Source organism: Microdochium trichocladiopsis (genome assembly GCF_020744255.1).
Source record: "Microdochium trichocladiopsis strain MPI-CAGE-CH-0230 chromosome Unknown B0I36scaffold_9, whole genome shotgun sequence".
Taxonomy (NCBI): domain Eukaryota; kingdom Fungi; phylum Ascomycota; class Sordariomycetes; order Xylariales; family Microdochiaceae; genus Microdochium; species Microdochium trichocladiopsis.
This window is the reverse complement of record NW_025763552.1, coordinates 2,798,806-2,814,733: the sequence shown is the minus strand read 5'-3', so window position 1 is coordinate 2,814,733 and position 15,928 is coordinate 2,798,806. Positions and strand designations below refer to the sequence as shown.

Genomic DNA, 15,928 nt, shown 5'->3' with positions numbered 1-15,928 from the left:
TCGCGAGGGAAGCCCAGGTCACAGCGGCTATGCTTACCCCCTCCTTTGCCAGGACCATCAAGCCAAAGGATGTCCCCTCCCTGAAGACCCTGGTGATGGGCGGTGAAGCTCCCACGCAACAGGATCTGGACAACTGGCTGCACGGAGACTTCCGCCTCATCAACGGCTACGGACCCACGGAGACTGTCATCTACTGCACCTATCACGCCTACACCTCTCAGGCTGAGGCGCCCATTAACATCGGCAAGGGCCTGACAGGCAACTGCTGGATTGTCGAGCCCAATGACCATAACCAGCTAGCTCCCGTCGGAACCATTGGTGAGCTGGTGGTCCACAGTCATGCTTTGGCACGGGGTTATGCCAATGACGCCGTCAATACGTCTCGCTCGTTCCTGAAATCGCTCGATTTCATCCCCGCCGCGCTCGCGGACGACAGGAAGCGGGTGTACAAGACAGGAGATCTGGTCAGATACAATGCTGACGGCACAATCACATATGTGGGCAGAAAGGACACGCAAATCAAGCTCCGTGGTCAACGTGTGGAGCTGGGTGCAATCGAAAGTGCCATCAAGGCCGCAGCTTCTGCAGGTCCTGCGTTGTTGGAGCATGTCGCTGTCGACATTGTCAAGCATGGCCCTCGGGAGCGTCTCGTGGCGCTCGTCAACTTCTCTGCCACGGACGCCTCCACCGAGGCACAAGATGTTGCTGAGGACCTACTCATAGCACCAACGGCCGACCTTCGTGCCGCTTTTGCGACCATCGTCAGCATCATCACGGACCAGCTTCCTTCTTACATGGTGCCGACCTTCTTCATCCCGCTCCGGCAAATGCCGTTCCAGGCAGCTTCGATGAAGCTCAACCGCCGTAGACTCCGCGAGATTGCGCAGGGTCTGAACGAAGACGAGCTTCTCGGCTACTCACTTGCCGAAGGTGACAAGATAGCACCCGTCACGCTAAACGAAGTAGCCCTCCGGGGCATTTGGGCCGCCGTGTTGCGAGTCGATGCAGCCCACATTGGCCGCCATGACAGCTTCTTGCAGGTTGGCGGCGACTCGATCAGCGCGATTCAGGTAGTGACGGCTGTGCGAGAACTAGCCGGCTGCTCACTGACCGTGCATGATATTTTCGCTGATCCGCGTCTCTCTGCTGTTGCTGACAAGATGGCCAGTAGTCAAGATCAGGTTGACTACCATGTCGAGAAGTTTGCACTCCTGGCTCAAGACGAGCTGAGCAGCCTCCTCAGTGCTGTTGCAGACGACTGCCAGATTGACGACGTATCGCAGATTGAGGATGCTTTCCCGTGCACGTCTCTGCAGGAAGGCCTGATGGCATTGTCCCACAAACAGCCTGGCTCGTACATTGCGCGCAATGTGTATCGCCTGCACAGCAATGTCGATATCGAGCTGTTCCAAGCAGCCTGGGAGATCACCCTTGAAGCTTGTGCCAATCTGCGCACCCGGATCACATTGCACAACAACATGACGATCCAGTCAGTTGTCAAGCAGTCGCCTCTCTGGGAAGACACCCAGAGCCTCAGTCTGACCGCGGCCCTCGACGCAACCAAGACAATTCAAATGAGCTACGGATCTCGCCTGTGCAGATACGGGCTGGTCACCGAGGACGGCGCCACGTACTTTGTCCTTGTCATGCACCATGCCGTCTTTGATGGCTGGAGCATGGGCCTCATGCTGCAGACACTCCTCACCTCGTATGCTGGTGCTCCCGTGCCAGACCTCATCTCGTCTGCCGACTTTGTCAACTACACCATGCAGATGAGTGCAGAGGATGCAGCCACGTACTGGACAGACCAGCTCGCCGGCTCACAGCGAGCTTCCTTCCCTGCTCCAAGGACCCTGACCGCCACGCATGGCGAGGGACAGCCCGAGGCTCCTACAACAACAACTCGGGTCTACAACACCAGCATTCAGTTCGAAAAGGTCTCACGGGACTCCATCACAAGCGCGACGGTTCTGAGAGCTGCTTGGGGTATTGTCTTAGCTCGATACTGTGACACTGACGACGTCTGCTTTGGTGTCACCGTGTCTGGTCGCCATGCCGCCTTATCTGGAGTCGACAGGGTGGCTGGTCCTACCGTGGCTACAGTGCCAGTCCGTCTCTATCTGCGGCCCGAAGAGTCCGTCACGAACTTCCTTCGTGCAGTGCAGCTGCAAGCTTCCGAAGCAGTTGCCTATGAGCAGTACGGACTGCGCAATATCGCCAAGCTCACTGATGATGCAAGGAAGGCTTGCGATTTCAACAGTCTTTTGATCGTTCAACCTGCTTCATCGACGATCTCTCAAATCAACGACGGTCCAGGTTCCAGCCCCATGTTGGAACAGCTGGCATCTGACTCATTGGATGCCCTTGAAGGATACTTCAACTACCCTTTGGTTCTGCAGGCTGTCACACACGAGGATCGCGTCGATCTGGGCTTCACTTACGATGAAGCTTCTCTTTCGAACGACCAGCTGTTGGCGCTCAGCAAGCACCTCAGCCATGTTGTTGACCAGTTATTGGCACACAGAGACTCTCCTATGCGCACACTGTCGGTTGCCAGTCAATGGGACCTCCAGCGCGCACAAGAGTGGAACATCGCCGACACTTCGGCTGTGGAGGCCTGTGTCCACGATTTGATTTCAAAGAAGGCGGCTCTCATCCCTGGAAATGAAGCAGTATATTCCTCGGATGGGAGCTTCACCTATGCCGAGCTGGATGAGCTGTCGACCATGCTGGCTCACCACCTTATACAGCTTGATGTCGTGGGTCCGGAAATTTTCATCCCGATCTGCTTTGAGAAGTCAAGATGGGCGATCGTCACGATGCTTGCCATTCTCAAAGCCGGAAGCGCATTCGTGCCATTGGACCCCTCTCACCCTGCGGACCGGCGAAGGACTCTGGTGGAAGAGACACGATCCAAGCTAATCATCACGTCCGCAGACATGGCAGAGTCTTGCCATGGCCTGACTGACCTGCTGTTTGAAGTGTCCGAAGCTACCATGACTACTCTGGCCTCCTCTCGGAGTGCATCGAGCAAGCACCGTGCTCTCCCAACATCTGTACCTTCTCAAGCTGCCTACGCCATCTTCACCTCAGGATCCACAGGTCGACCCAAGACAATTGTCATGGAACACGTCGCTTTTGCCACGAGTATTATGAAAAACGGGGCCGACCACGACATCACCTCGACGTCGCGCGTCTTGCAGTACTCCAGTTTCGTGTTTGATATCTCTCTAGGAGAGATCTTCGAGGTCCTTGCCTTTGGCGGTGTCATCTGCATTCCCACAGAAACCCAACGCCTTGACGGTGTCGCGAGGTTCATGGAGGAGTCTCGTACCAACACGGCCATGCTTACTGCAAGCTTCCTCAAGACCCTCAAGCCTGCAGATGTGCCTTCTCTCGAGCTCCTATTGCTCGTTGGTGAAGCTCCGCAAAGGGAAACTATCCAGACCTGGGTCGGCCACGTCAAGGTGGTCAACGCCTATGGCCCCGCAGAGTCATGCATTTACTGCGCGGCTCACACTTACACCTCCCGGGATGAGAACCCGACCAGTATCGGTCGTGGCCTCACTGGCAACTTCTGGGTCGTGGACAAGGACAACTGCCACCAGCTCGCCCCAATTGGCTGCGTGGGCGAGCTTGTCGTCCAGGGACATGCCCTGGCGCGTGGATATGCCAACGACCCGGAGGTAACGGCACGCTCGTTCCTGACAGCACTTGACTTCTTGCCACCAACGGCCGACAACCAACGCTTCTACCGGACCGGCGATCTGTGCCGGTATAACGCTGATGGCACACTCGAATATCTCGGCCGCCGCGATACACAAGTCAAGCTTCATGGCCAGCGAATCGAGCTAGGCGCAATTGAGTACACCATGACTGCTTCGCAGCCACTGCTCTCGCATGCTGCCGTCGATGTTCTCAAGCGTGGCGCTCAGGAGTCTCTGGTCGCATTCCTCACCTTGCACGACATTCGCGATGATGCGAAAGCTTCAGATGAGCCGATTTCAATGACCCAGCAACTGCGCAAGCTGTTCACCGAGCTGGCCAGCGATCTGAAGCGGCAGCTGCCCGCTTACATGGTACCTTCGTACTATGTCCCACTCAGCCGGATGCCGTTCCAAACCTCCATGAAGCTTCACAGGTCCAAGCTTCGTGACCTGATGAACAACATGTCTGCGGAGGAGCTCCTCTCTTTCTCTCTGTCAAGTGCAAAAAAGACGGCCCCCGAGACCGAAATGGAGCGCACCATGCAGCAGATCTGGTCCCAGGTTCTCATGCTGCCCATTGAGCACATTGGCCGGGACGACTTCTTCCTCGAGATCGGCGGAGACTCAATTAGTGCGATCCAGGTCGTGACTCTTGTGCGCGAACTTGGTTACTCTCTTACGGTGCACGAAATCTTCAGCAACGGCCAGCTCTGGGCCGTCGCTGCCTGCACCCTCGCCAGCTCCGGAGCTCCCTCAAAGCGCATTGAACGATTTGGGCTACTCTCATCAGCAAAGGACGATCCAGAGACACTCTGCACTGCACTTTCGACAGCGTGCAGTGTGGAGAGAAATGCCCTCGAGGATGTCTACCCCTGTACCTCCCTGCAAGAAGGCCTCATGGCCTTGACCGCCAAACAGCCAGGGTCGTACATCGCCAAGCACATCTACAAGCTTGCTGCGGGTGTCGACATTGCTCGATTCCAGACAGCCTGGGAGCAGACGGTACGACTCAACGAAAACCTGCGGACACGCATCGTTACGTACGACGATGCTTCTTACCAGATCGTCCTCTGCGAGCCGTCAGCTTGGGAGGATGTTCCTCGCGGCAGCCGCACACAAAAGCCAACGACGGCAGTGGCTCTTGACTATGTCGCCGGCCTGGATATGCAGTATGGCTCGCCCTTGTGCCGATACGCCCTCGTGCCCATCCCTGAGGATGATGGAGATGCACACTACTACTTCATCCTTGTGATGCACCACGCCATTTTTGACGGATGGAGCATGGGCCTGATGCTAGAGACTCTTCAGGCGTCATACAACAACACCGCCGTCCCGGCCTTGGAGCCGTATTCCAGCTTCGTCAATCACATCCGTGAGATTGACCATGTGGCCGCAGCAGACTACTGGACAACACAGCTCAGTGGCGCGCGACGCGCTACATTCCCGCAAGTGGTGCACAACGAAAGCGTCACTGCCACTAGCGGAGCAGAGACAAAGGTCATGCAGAGGTCAATCACATTGCCGCAGGCATCGTCTTCATTCTCCATAACCAAGGCGACCATCATGCGAGCTGCATGGGCAATAGTCCTTGGCTGTTACAGCAAGATGGACGACATTACCTTTGGCACCACCGTTGCTGGCCGGCACGCTCCGGTGGCTGGGATTGAGAGAATGGCTGGACCGACCGTGGCGACCGTTCCCATCCGCCTGAGACTCGACTCACAACAATCCGTCGCCGCTTTCCTTGGTGCGGTTCAATCTCAAGCGTCAGAAATGGTGGCCTACGAGCAGTATGGTCTTCAGAACATCTCCAGACTGAGCAAAGACGCCAGGGATGCATGCGACTTTGACAGTCTGATGATTGTGCAACCAGGCCAGGCTGCCTCATCAACAGAAACAGGCAGCCTATTGGTCTCTGACAACTCGACCGACGACGAAGCCCATGGTGCTATGGATGGCTATTTCAGCTACCCCTTGGTGCTGCAGGCTCTCACATTCACAGACCATGTTGACTTGGTGTTCACGTATAACTCAGCTGTCGTGTGTGAACAGAGACTCGAGGCATTGGCGCGCCATCTCGAACACGTTGTCCAACAGCTACGCTCCTGCGAAGTTGCGGACGATGCCACGCTTGCCAATGTCACAGTCTCTGGAGCCTGGGATCTGGAACAAGCTACTCGCTGGAACACGGCGGACTCGTCGCCTGTCCTGGCTTGCATCCACGACCTTTTCGCTGAACAAGTCGCCCGTACGCCTGACCATGAAGCTATCTGCTCCTGGGATGGAACTTTCACGTACGCCGAGCTCGATCGCATGGCAAATCAACTAGCCGCACATCTGGTGGACGAGTTTGCTCTCGGCCCTGAAACCATGGTGCCTGTCTGCTTCGAAAAGTCTGCCTGGGCCATCGTGGCCATGATGGGCATACTGAAGGCGGGCGCAGCCTTCGTGCCCTTGGATCCATCACACCCCCTCGAGCGGCGGCGCATGCTTGTCGCTGAGACTCAGGCAAAGATTATCCTTGCATCCCCATCCACGGCCTCCACTTGTGAAGAACTCTCGGCAACAGTTGTACTACTTTCTGCTGAGCACATGTCTGGCCTCGCAACTACAGTTGACCTGCAGACTCTCGACAATATCTCGGATGCCACACCAGCAAATGTTGCCTACGTCATCTTCACTTCTGGCTCTACAGGTCGGCCCAAAACTATTGTCGTCGAACATTCGGCTCTTTCGACGTCGATGGTTGGACGAGATCGCGCATACCACTTTGGCAGACACTCGCGCGTGCTGCAATTCTCCAGCTACGTCTTTGACGTCAGCTTGAGTGAGATATTCGAGACGCTTATCTTTGGTGGTACCATCTGTGTGCCGTCAGAAGCCCAGCGGCTGGAGGACATCTCCTCTTTCGTCCGCAACAACGCCGTAAATACGGCTCTTCTGACGTCCACCTTCCTGAGAACTCTCACCCCAGCCCTTGTCCCTAGCCTGGAGCTCGTCATCCTTGTGGGAGAGCCTCCTGCAAAAGACATTCTAGAGACTTGGCTTCCTGGTGGTCGGGTCACATTGGCCAACGCATATGGACCTTCCGAGATTTCCGTCTTCTGCACGTCACACGTGTACACTTCGGTCCACGAGCCTCCCACAACCGTTGGCAGACCTTTTGGCAGCGCATGCTGGATCGTGGACGAGTCAAACCACGAGGTCCTCGCGCCCATCGGGTGCACTGGTGAGCTCGTGGTCCAGCGCCAGATGGCTCGGGGATACCTGAACGACGCAACTCACACGCAGGCTTCCTTCCTCAAGAGCGTCTCGTGGCTGCCATTCTCCACAGAAGAAGAGGACACACGCAAGTTCTACCGGACGGGCGACATCGTTCGCTACAACTTTGACGGCACCATCGAGTACCTGGGCCGCAGGGACTCTCAGGTCAAGGTCCGCGGCTTCCGTATCGAGCTCGGAGAAATCGAATACAACCTCAAGCTTCACATGCCTGGTGTGGTGCATGCGGCTGTCCAAGTCTTGCGCGACGAAAACTCGCATGAGCAACTCTTGGCCATGTTCAGCATGGCGCAAGATGACAACGACGATGAGAACACAAGGCTACCCAGAGGAGGCCAACACGACAGTGACGATCAGTGGCTGTTGCCTCTGGACGATAAGCTCAAGTTGGCCTTGGCCGCAGCCGCACAGAGCCTCAAGGAGCGTCTGCCGGGCTACATGGTGCCGAGCGTGTTCCTCCCTCTTCGTCAAATGCCCCTGTTGACTTCTATGAAACTCAACAGGGTTGAGCTATGCCGACTCGCCACGCAGCTTACCAAGGACCAGCTCCTCACATACTCGCTTGTGAATGACGAAAAGGTCGCCCTTGAGACCGACACCGAGTTCCGCATCCGGGACATCTGGGCAACAGTCTTGCGTATGAGTCCAGAGGATATTGGTCGCCACGACAATTTCCTCCAGATCGGCGGTGACTCTATTCGGGCCATTCAGGTCGTCGCCATTGCGCGGGATGCTGGCTTGTCTCTGCTAGTGCGCGACATCTTCCAGGATCCTCGTCTCAGTGCAGTGGCAGCCAAGGCGATCACTATTGCAGACGATCGCGACAATCACATCCAGCCGTTCAGCCTTCTGTCCGCCAATGAAGAAGCTGTGAACGAGTTCAAGTCTGCTGCAGTATGGGCCTGTGGGCTTCAAAGCGAGCAGGTCATCGAAGACGCCTACCCTTGTACAGCTCTGCAAGAGGGTCTCATGGCTTTGTCGATGAAGCAACCGGGATCATATGTGGCCAAGTACGTCTACCGTCTTGCGCCTTCCGTGGACATCATCAAGTTCAAGAGCGCGGTGGAGCAGACCTTGGCATCGTCTGCGACCCTTCGCGCGCGCATTATCCCCCACGGCGGTCGATCAGTGCAAGTCATTGTCAACGAGCCAGCTGTCTGGGAAGCCACAGAGGGGCTGGCACTCGCCGAAGTACTCGAGTCGAGTGGCAAGATCACCATGCAGTATGGATCGCCTCTCTGCCGCCATGCACTGGTTCAAGAACCCTCGGGACATTGCTACCTGGTCCTGATAATGCATCACGCCGCGTTTGACGGCTGGAGTACAGGTCTCCTTCTGGCCTCAATGCGCGAGATCTACCTGTCCAACTCGGCCCCGGCGCTCGAACCCTATGCCGGCTTTGTCAAGTACACCGCCGAGATCGACTCAGCTGCCGCCTCTGAGTACTGGATGCAGCAGCTGGACGGCGCCACGCGGGCGTCCTTCCCAGCAGCAAACCACAATGCAATTGCACAGACTGGCCAGGCGAGATCTACGAGAATACTCAACTCTACAATTTCGCTGCCGGCACAGCGGGCTGACACCACCATCACGGTCGCGACAGTCCTCCAGACGGCCTGGGGTATGGTTCTGGCACGTTACTGCAACACTGACGACATCTGCTTTGGCATGACCGTCTCTGGCCGCCAGGCACCCATTGCTGGCGTTGAAAGCATGGTTGGCCCTGCTGTGGCAACCGTGCCTGTGCGCCTTCGCTTCGGCCAAGGCGACCATGAAGACCAGCGGTCAGTTGCCGAGCTGCTTGCAAATGTGCAGTCTCAGCTGTCCAACATGGTTGAGTTTGAACAGTTCGGTATCCAGAACATCAGCAAGCTGAGTGCCACCGCACGTGAAGTCTGCGACTTTGCCAACCTGCTGATCATCCAGCCCGCATCCCAAGATTCCACGGCCAGCGATGATGCAGTCTTCTGGCCTCTGGACCAGACGGCGTCCGAGACCCTGGACGAGAAGAGCGGGGGCTACTTCAACTACCCCCTCGTCCTGCAAGCCGTGACACACAATGATCGCATTGAGCTCGACTTTGCCTATGACGACACGGTCCTATCGCCCGAGGTGCTCGAGGCACTCACACACCACCTTGACAACGTCGTGCGCCAGCTGCTTGCTGCATCTGCCGAACCAGTCAGCGCCGTGTCCGTGGCGGGCAATTGGGATTTCGAGCAGGCCAAGAAGTGGAACGCGTCGGCTGATACCACCAAGGTCGATGCCTGCATCCACGACCTGGTAGCAGAGCGAGCCGCGCAGACACCCGATCATGAAGCTGTACACGCCTGGGACGGCACACTGAGCTATGCCGATCTGCACCGCCAAGCAGCGATACTCGCGCGCAAGCTTGTTCACCTAGGTGTCGGGCCAGAGGTACTCGTCCCCATCTGCTTCGACAAGTCGCGCTGGGCTATTGTCGCCATGCTTGCCGTGCTGCAGGCTGGCGGTGCCTTTGTGCCCCTCGATCCATCGCACCCGCTGGCCAGACGCCAGGCACTGGTCAGTGACACGAAGGCACACTGCATCGTGGCGTCCTCTACGACATCCGCAGTCTGCGAGGACCTTGTACCGCAGCTGGTTATCCTGTCCGAGTCGTTCATGACTGAGCTGGCGTCCCAGAGCAATGACACCGCGGCAAACCATGCAAAGCCAACACCCGGAAACGCCGCATATGCCATTTTCACCTCTGGCTCTACAGGAAAGCCCAAGACAATTGTCGTTGAGCACTCTGCTCTCAGCACCAGTGCGATCCGCAATGGCATCGAGCACAATATGACTAGCTCCTCTCGCGTGCTCCAGTACTCGAGCTTCGTGTTCGACATCAGTTTGGGTGAGATTTTCGAGACGCTGGCGTTCGGAGGCACGATATGCATACCCTCCGAAGCACAGAGACTGCAGGGCCTGGCTGCCTTTATGGAAGCATCGCAGACCAACGTTGCGATGCTGACGGCCTCATTCCTCACCACCCTCAAACCAGCAGATGTGCCTTCACTCAAGACTCTGCTCCTGGTGGGAGAGGCTCCGACGCAGCAGGTTGTGCAGACCTGGGTCGGCCATGTCGACCTCACCAACGCATACGGGCCGGCAGAGGCAGTCATCTACTGTGCAACCCACACCTACAAGCACCCCGATGAGCTGGCCACCTTGATCGGCAAGGGCGTCATGTCGAACTTCTGGATCGTCAATGTGGACGACAGCCGACGCCGCCTCGCCCCCATTGGCTGCATTGGCGAATTGCTGATCCAGAGTCACGCCCTTGCTCGCGGCTATGCCAACAACCCCAAACTAACGGCACAAAGTTTCCCGGACGCTATCGAGTGGGCTCCGACGAGCTCCCTAGTGGCAGATGATGCCCTGAGGTTTTACGCGACAGGCGACTTGGTCCGGTACATGCCCGACGGCAGCATCGAGTATCTTGGCCGGAAAGACACTCAGATCAAGCTCCGTGGACAACGCATCGAGCTGGGTGCTATTGAACACAGCATCAAGAGCTTCGATGCTGAGGTACAATATGCGGCTGTCGACGTGGTCAAGCAAGGCTCCCGGGAGTGGCTTGTGGCATTTGTCAAGTTCATCACAGATGAACAGGAGTCTGCCACCACAGCTGATGACCTTACACTGCCAATGAACAGTGGTTACACCAGGCGCTTCCAAGACGTGTTGGAGCAAATCAGCCAGCAACTCCCGTCCTACATGCTGCCGACACTATTCATCCCGCTTTCGCGAATGCCCTTCCAGGCGTCAATGAAGTTGGATAGGTCTCGTCTCCGCAAACTCGGACACGACCTCCCTCAAGAGAAGCTACTCAGCTATGCTCTGGCCACCAACGAGGAGGTCGTTGCTCCGGCCACAGCCATGGAGGCCAAGATGCAGACTGTGTGGTCCAAGGTGCTCATGCTGGCACCCGAGCAGATTGGTCGTCACAGCAGTTTCCTCCAGCTTGGCGGTGACTCCATTACCGCCATCCACGTGGTGACCACAGCACACGAGATGGGCCTGGCTTTAAGCGTCCAGGACATCTTTGCCAATCCTCGACTCTCTGCTGTTGCAGCGAGGACCACGATCGGCAGCGGGCAGTCGTATAAGACTGATCCCTTCAGCCTGTTGCCCGCGGACGAGGTCCATGAGATCCGCACTGGCATAGCTCGCGACTGCAGCCTGGCTGACGTTGACAATATCGAGGATGCATACCCATGCACAGCCCTGCAGGAAGGCCTCATGGCACTCTCGGTCAAGCAGCCCGGCTCGTATGTCGCTAAACAGGTCTACCAGCTCCCTGCCTCTGTCAACCTAGATCGGTTCCGTGATGCTTGGGCAAGTACTTTGCAGGCATGCGAGAGCTTGCGAACGCGGATCATTGTCCGCAACGGCATCTCCATACAGGCAGTCATCCGCAGTGACCCGGTATGGGAAACGGTCCACCAAGAAGGACTCGCAGTCACTTTGCAAGCCATCACGGCCAAGGGTGTGCAGTACGGTACTCCTCTGTGCCGCTATGCACTCGTGTCAGATAAGGACGACGGGAACAACTACTTTGTCCTGGTCCTGCACCACGCAATCTTCGATGGCTGGAGCAATGGCCTGATCCTCCAGGCGCTGCAAAGCTACTACGACGGCCTCGATGCCGCGACACCAATCGTGATGGAACCCTTCTCGAGCTTCGTCAACTACACCACTCAGCTCGACTTGGCTGCCGCGGCAGACTACTGGACTGCGCAGCTCGAAGGCGCGCAGCGGGCGTCATTCCCAGAAGAACGCAGCCACGCCACCTCGCCCGCTAAGACGTCCAGCAACCGGTCTCTGAGCAAGTCAATCACGTACACGAAGCCGGCTGATTCGTCAATCACGGATGCGACAATACTGAAAGCTGCATGGGCTATTGTGTTGGCCAGGTACTCCGAGACCGAAGACATCTTGTTCGGCACCTCTGTCGCGGGAAGACACGCGGCAGTGCCTGGCATCGAGAGAATAGCTGGCCCGTCCATTGCTACTGTCCCAGTGCGCGTCCGCATCGATCGCAAGCAGACCACGACGGACTTCCTGCATACCATGCAGACACAGGCATCCGAGATGGTGCCCTTCGAGCAGTTTGGCCTCCAGAGGATAGCCAAACTGTCCACAAGCGCCAAGGCTGCCTGCCACTTTGGCAGTCTTGTCATCATCCAGCCAGGACAGAGTCCGGCTACGACGGACTCGGCAGGCCAGGCATCAGACAACTTGCTGTCACCAGTCTCTCCCGACAGCCTTGGCTCAGCCGAGCCGATGGAAGGTTATTTCAACTACCCGCTCGTGCTCCAGGCTGTCACCTACAAGAACCGCGTCGACATTGTCTTCAACTACGACACGAACTACATCTCATCGGAGAAGCTCGATGCCCTGACCGCCCACCTCGACAATGTCACCCAGCAGCTGACACACATTCAAAATGGCTCGTCAGCTCTGGGAGCAGTCTCTGTTGCTGGAGACTGGGATCTCGCCCTCGCCACGAGATGGAACGCTACGACAGACACAACTCGATTCGACACGTGCGTGCACACTCTGATCTCCGAACGCGCTGCTCGGGCCCCTGAGAGCCAAGCAGTCTTTGCATGGGATGGTGCCTTTACCTATGCAGAGCTGGACAAGCTCTCCTCTCAAGTTGCCACGCATCTCGTCCACCTAGGTGTGAGGCCCGAATCACTGGTCCCTATATGCTTTGAGAAGTCGAAATGGGCCATTGTCGCCATGCTGGCCATCCAGAAGGCAGGCGGCGCGTTCACCCCAATCGACCCGACGCATCCGGCTTCTCGCCGCAGAGATCTAGTCACCGAAGCTAAGGCGACTGTCATGCTTACTTCGGCGTCAATGGCACACTCGTGCAGAGGTCTGACTACGCACTTGGTAGAGCTCTCGGACCAGTCAACTACGCTGCAAAGGACAGCTGTTCCCGAGCCCTTGGCTGATCCATCCCACACTGTGTCAGTCACAGGGTCCAATATTGCCTATGCCATCTTTACCTCTGGATCTACGGGCAAGCCCAAAACCATCCTCGTCGACCACGCCGCCTTGTGCACAAGTGTGCGGGCCCAGTCTCACGTTTTCAAAGTTGGGGAGGACTCGCGAGTTCTGCAGTTCTCCAACTTTGCCTTTGACGTATCACTCGCAGAGATCTTCACTACCCTGACCCACGGTGGTGCAGTGTGCATACCGTCTGACGCGGATCGCCTGCAGAACATTGCAGGATTCATTAACCATGCCAGAGTGACAACTGCCTTCCTGACCCCTTCGTTCGCAAGGACTTTCGGGCCACAGGATGTGCCCCATCTCCAGACTCTGGTTCTTGGTGGCGAGGCGCCCACGAAGCAGAACCTCGAGTCATGGTTCGGCCGTATTCCCAACCTCATCAACGGCTATGGACCTACCGAGACGGTCATCTTCTCTTGCGCTTACACCTACCAGTCTCGCGACGAGGCTCCAGGTACAATCGGCAGAGGTGTGAGCGGCAAGTGTTGGATCGTGGACCAGCACGACGACAACGTTCGCCTGAGCCCTGTCGGCTGCGTTGGCGAGCTGGTCATCCAGGGTCACTCCCTTGCGCGCGGATACGCAGGTCAGCCTGAGGAGACGGCGCGCGTCTTCCTCGAGAGCGCGCCCTGGCTGTCGTTCCCCAATGACAAAAGCGACGGTCAGCGTTTCTACAGGACGGGTGATCTGGTCAGATACAAGACCGACGGAACCCTGGAGTACCTTGGCCGCAAGGACACGCAGATCAAGCTGCGTGGACAGCGCATCGAGTTGGGTGCCATCGAGCACGTCATCAAGCACAGCAACCCCGGCGCGCTGACAGTGCAGCACGTGGCTGTTGATCTCGTCAAAGAAGAAGCAGGACGCGAGTGGCTTGTCGCTCTCGTCAACTTCGCAGACATCTCTGCAGCAGAAGAAGAAGTCACACAGGATGACGATAGTGTCTTGTTGGCCAGCACAAAGACAATCCGCAAGACCCTGGCCGCCATTGCGGACCACCTGAGGACCTGCCTACCCGCCTACATGGTGCCCAGCTACTTCATGCCTCTCAGAACCATGCCCTTCCAGACGGCGTCCATGAAGCTGAATCGTGGCGAGCTCCGGCGGATCGCCAACGCGCTGACGCAGGAGCAGCTCGTCTCCTACGCTACGAACATAGACGACGGCAGCAACGGCACCGAGACCACGACCACAACTGCAGCCTGGACCGAGACGGAGCTCAAGCTGCGCGACATCTGGGCCAAGGTTGTGCGGATGGACCAGGCTCGTATTGGACGCCACGACAACTTCTTGCTCATGGGCGGCGACTCGATCAGCGCCATCCAAGTCGTCCAAGAGGCTCGCGAGGTTGGCGTCGAGCTAACGGTGCACGACATCTTCACGGACCCAAGACTCTCGGCGGTAGCCGCCAGGGCCACCACGAATCACTCGGGACAAGAACAAGGATCCAGGAGTGCCACATACGAGACGACTCCATTCAGTCTGGTGCCAGCGGACCAGGTGGACGAGCTACGTGCCGCCATGGCCCGCGAGTGCAGACTTCAAGGCGACAGCGATGACAACATGACCGACACTATCGAGGACATCTACCCTTGCACACCACTGCAAGAGGGTCTCATGGCGCTCGCCGTCAAGCAGCCCGGCTCTTACATTGCGCGGTACACCTACCGGGTCTCTGGCTCGGCCGACCTCGACCGCCTCCGGGCAGCTTGGGAACGTACGGTCGAGGCCTGCGAGTCCCTGCGCACTCGCGTTGTCCTGCACGAGGGCAAGTCGTACCAGGGCGTGCTCAGGGGCCCAGCGGAGTGGGACACATTAGCTCCAGGCGCCACCACACTGGATCCTGGCATGACCATGGGCTACGGCTCGCGGCTGTGCCGGTACGCACTGATCGAGGATGGAGAAGCACGCCTTTTCACATTGGCCATCCACCACGCCGTGTTTGACGGCTGGAGTATGAGTCTTGTGCTCGAGAAGCTGCGAGGATTCTACGAGGGCGAAGGGGTCGTGGTGGCGCCACTGCAGCCATACTCGCGCTTTGTCAACTACACCACGCAGCTGAGCGAAGACGCCGCCGCCGAATACTGGAGCCAGCAGCTCGAGGGTGCCCGACCAGCATCGTTCCCCCGTGTGCCTCCTGCCTCTTCGACATCCACTACCGGCAGCACACGCATCCACGAGGCGATGCTCGACCTGTCTCCCGAGAACCACAAGACTGGGGGCATCACCAAGGCGACACTCCTCCGCGCCGCATGGGCAGTCGTGCTCGGCCGCTACTGCGACACCAAGGACGTGTGCTTCGGCACGAGTGTGTCCGGCCGCCAGTGCCCCGTGCCCGGCATCGAGCGCATGGCCGGCCCGGCGGTGGCTACTGTGCCTGTGCGCATCCGCCTGGACGGCAGCAAGTCTGTCGGCAAGCTGCTGCGCGATGTGCAGGCGCAGGCGAGCGAGATGACGGCGTTTGAGCAGTACGGCCTGCGCAACATCTCGCGACTCAGCGAGGCCGCCCGTGAGGCCTGTGCGTTCAGCAGTCTCATGGTTGTTCAGCCGGCGCAGCACCTGGGCGATCCTGGCGACGATGGCGACATCACCAGCAACAACAGCGACGAGGCATCCGTCCTGATCCCCGTTAGGCACAACGCACAAGGCCTCGCCACCGAGATGGAGGGCTACTTCAACTACCCTCTCGTCCTGCAGTGCGTCGTCTATGCGACCAAGGTCAAGCTCGTCACCACCTACGACGCCCGCGCGCTCAACGAGCGCCAGCTCCAGGGCGTGGTCAGCAGGTTCGCCCATACCCTGACACAGCTCACTGCCGCGGCCGAGAAGCAGTCATCGTCTTCGTCGGCGCAGCGCCAGAAGCGCGACAAGAAACGCCGCACGCAAGAGGC

At 58.0% G+C, this 15,928-nt stretch overlaps 1 protein-coding gene across 1 annotated transcript in view; it reads left to right on the top strand.

Moving 5' to 3' along the window:
- The window catches only part of B0I36DRAFT_417486 (uncharacterized protein), a gene marked incomplete at its 5' end in the record, with an annotated part of 66,506 nt that overhangs the window by 47,005 nt on the left and 3,573 nt on the right, over positions 1 to 15,928 (top strand). The window contains one exon of the mRNA XM_046162114.1: positions 1 to 15,928. This exon is cut by the window's left edge and continues 43,801 nt beyond it. Coding sequence (XP_046008810.1) covers positions 1 to 15,928 — 15,928 coding nt within the window.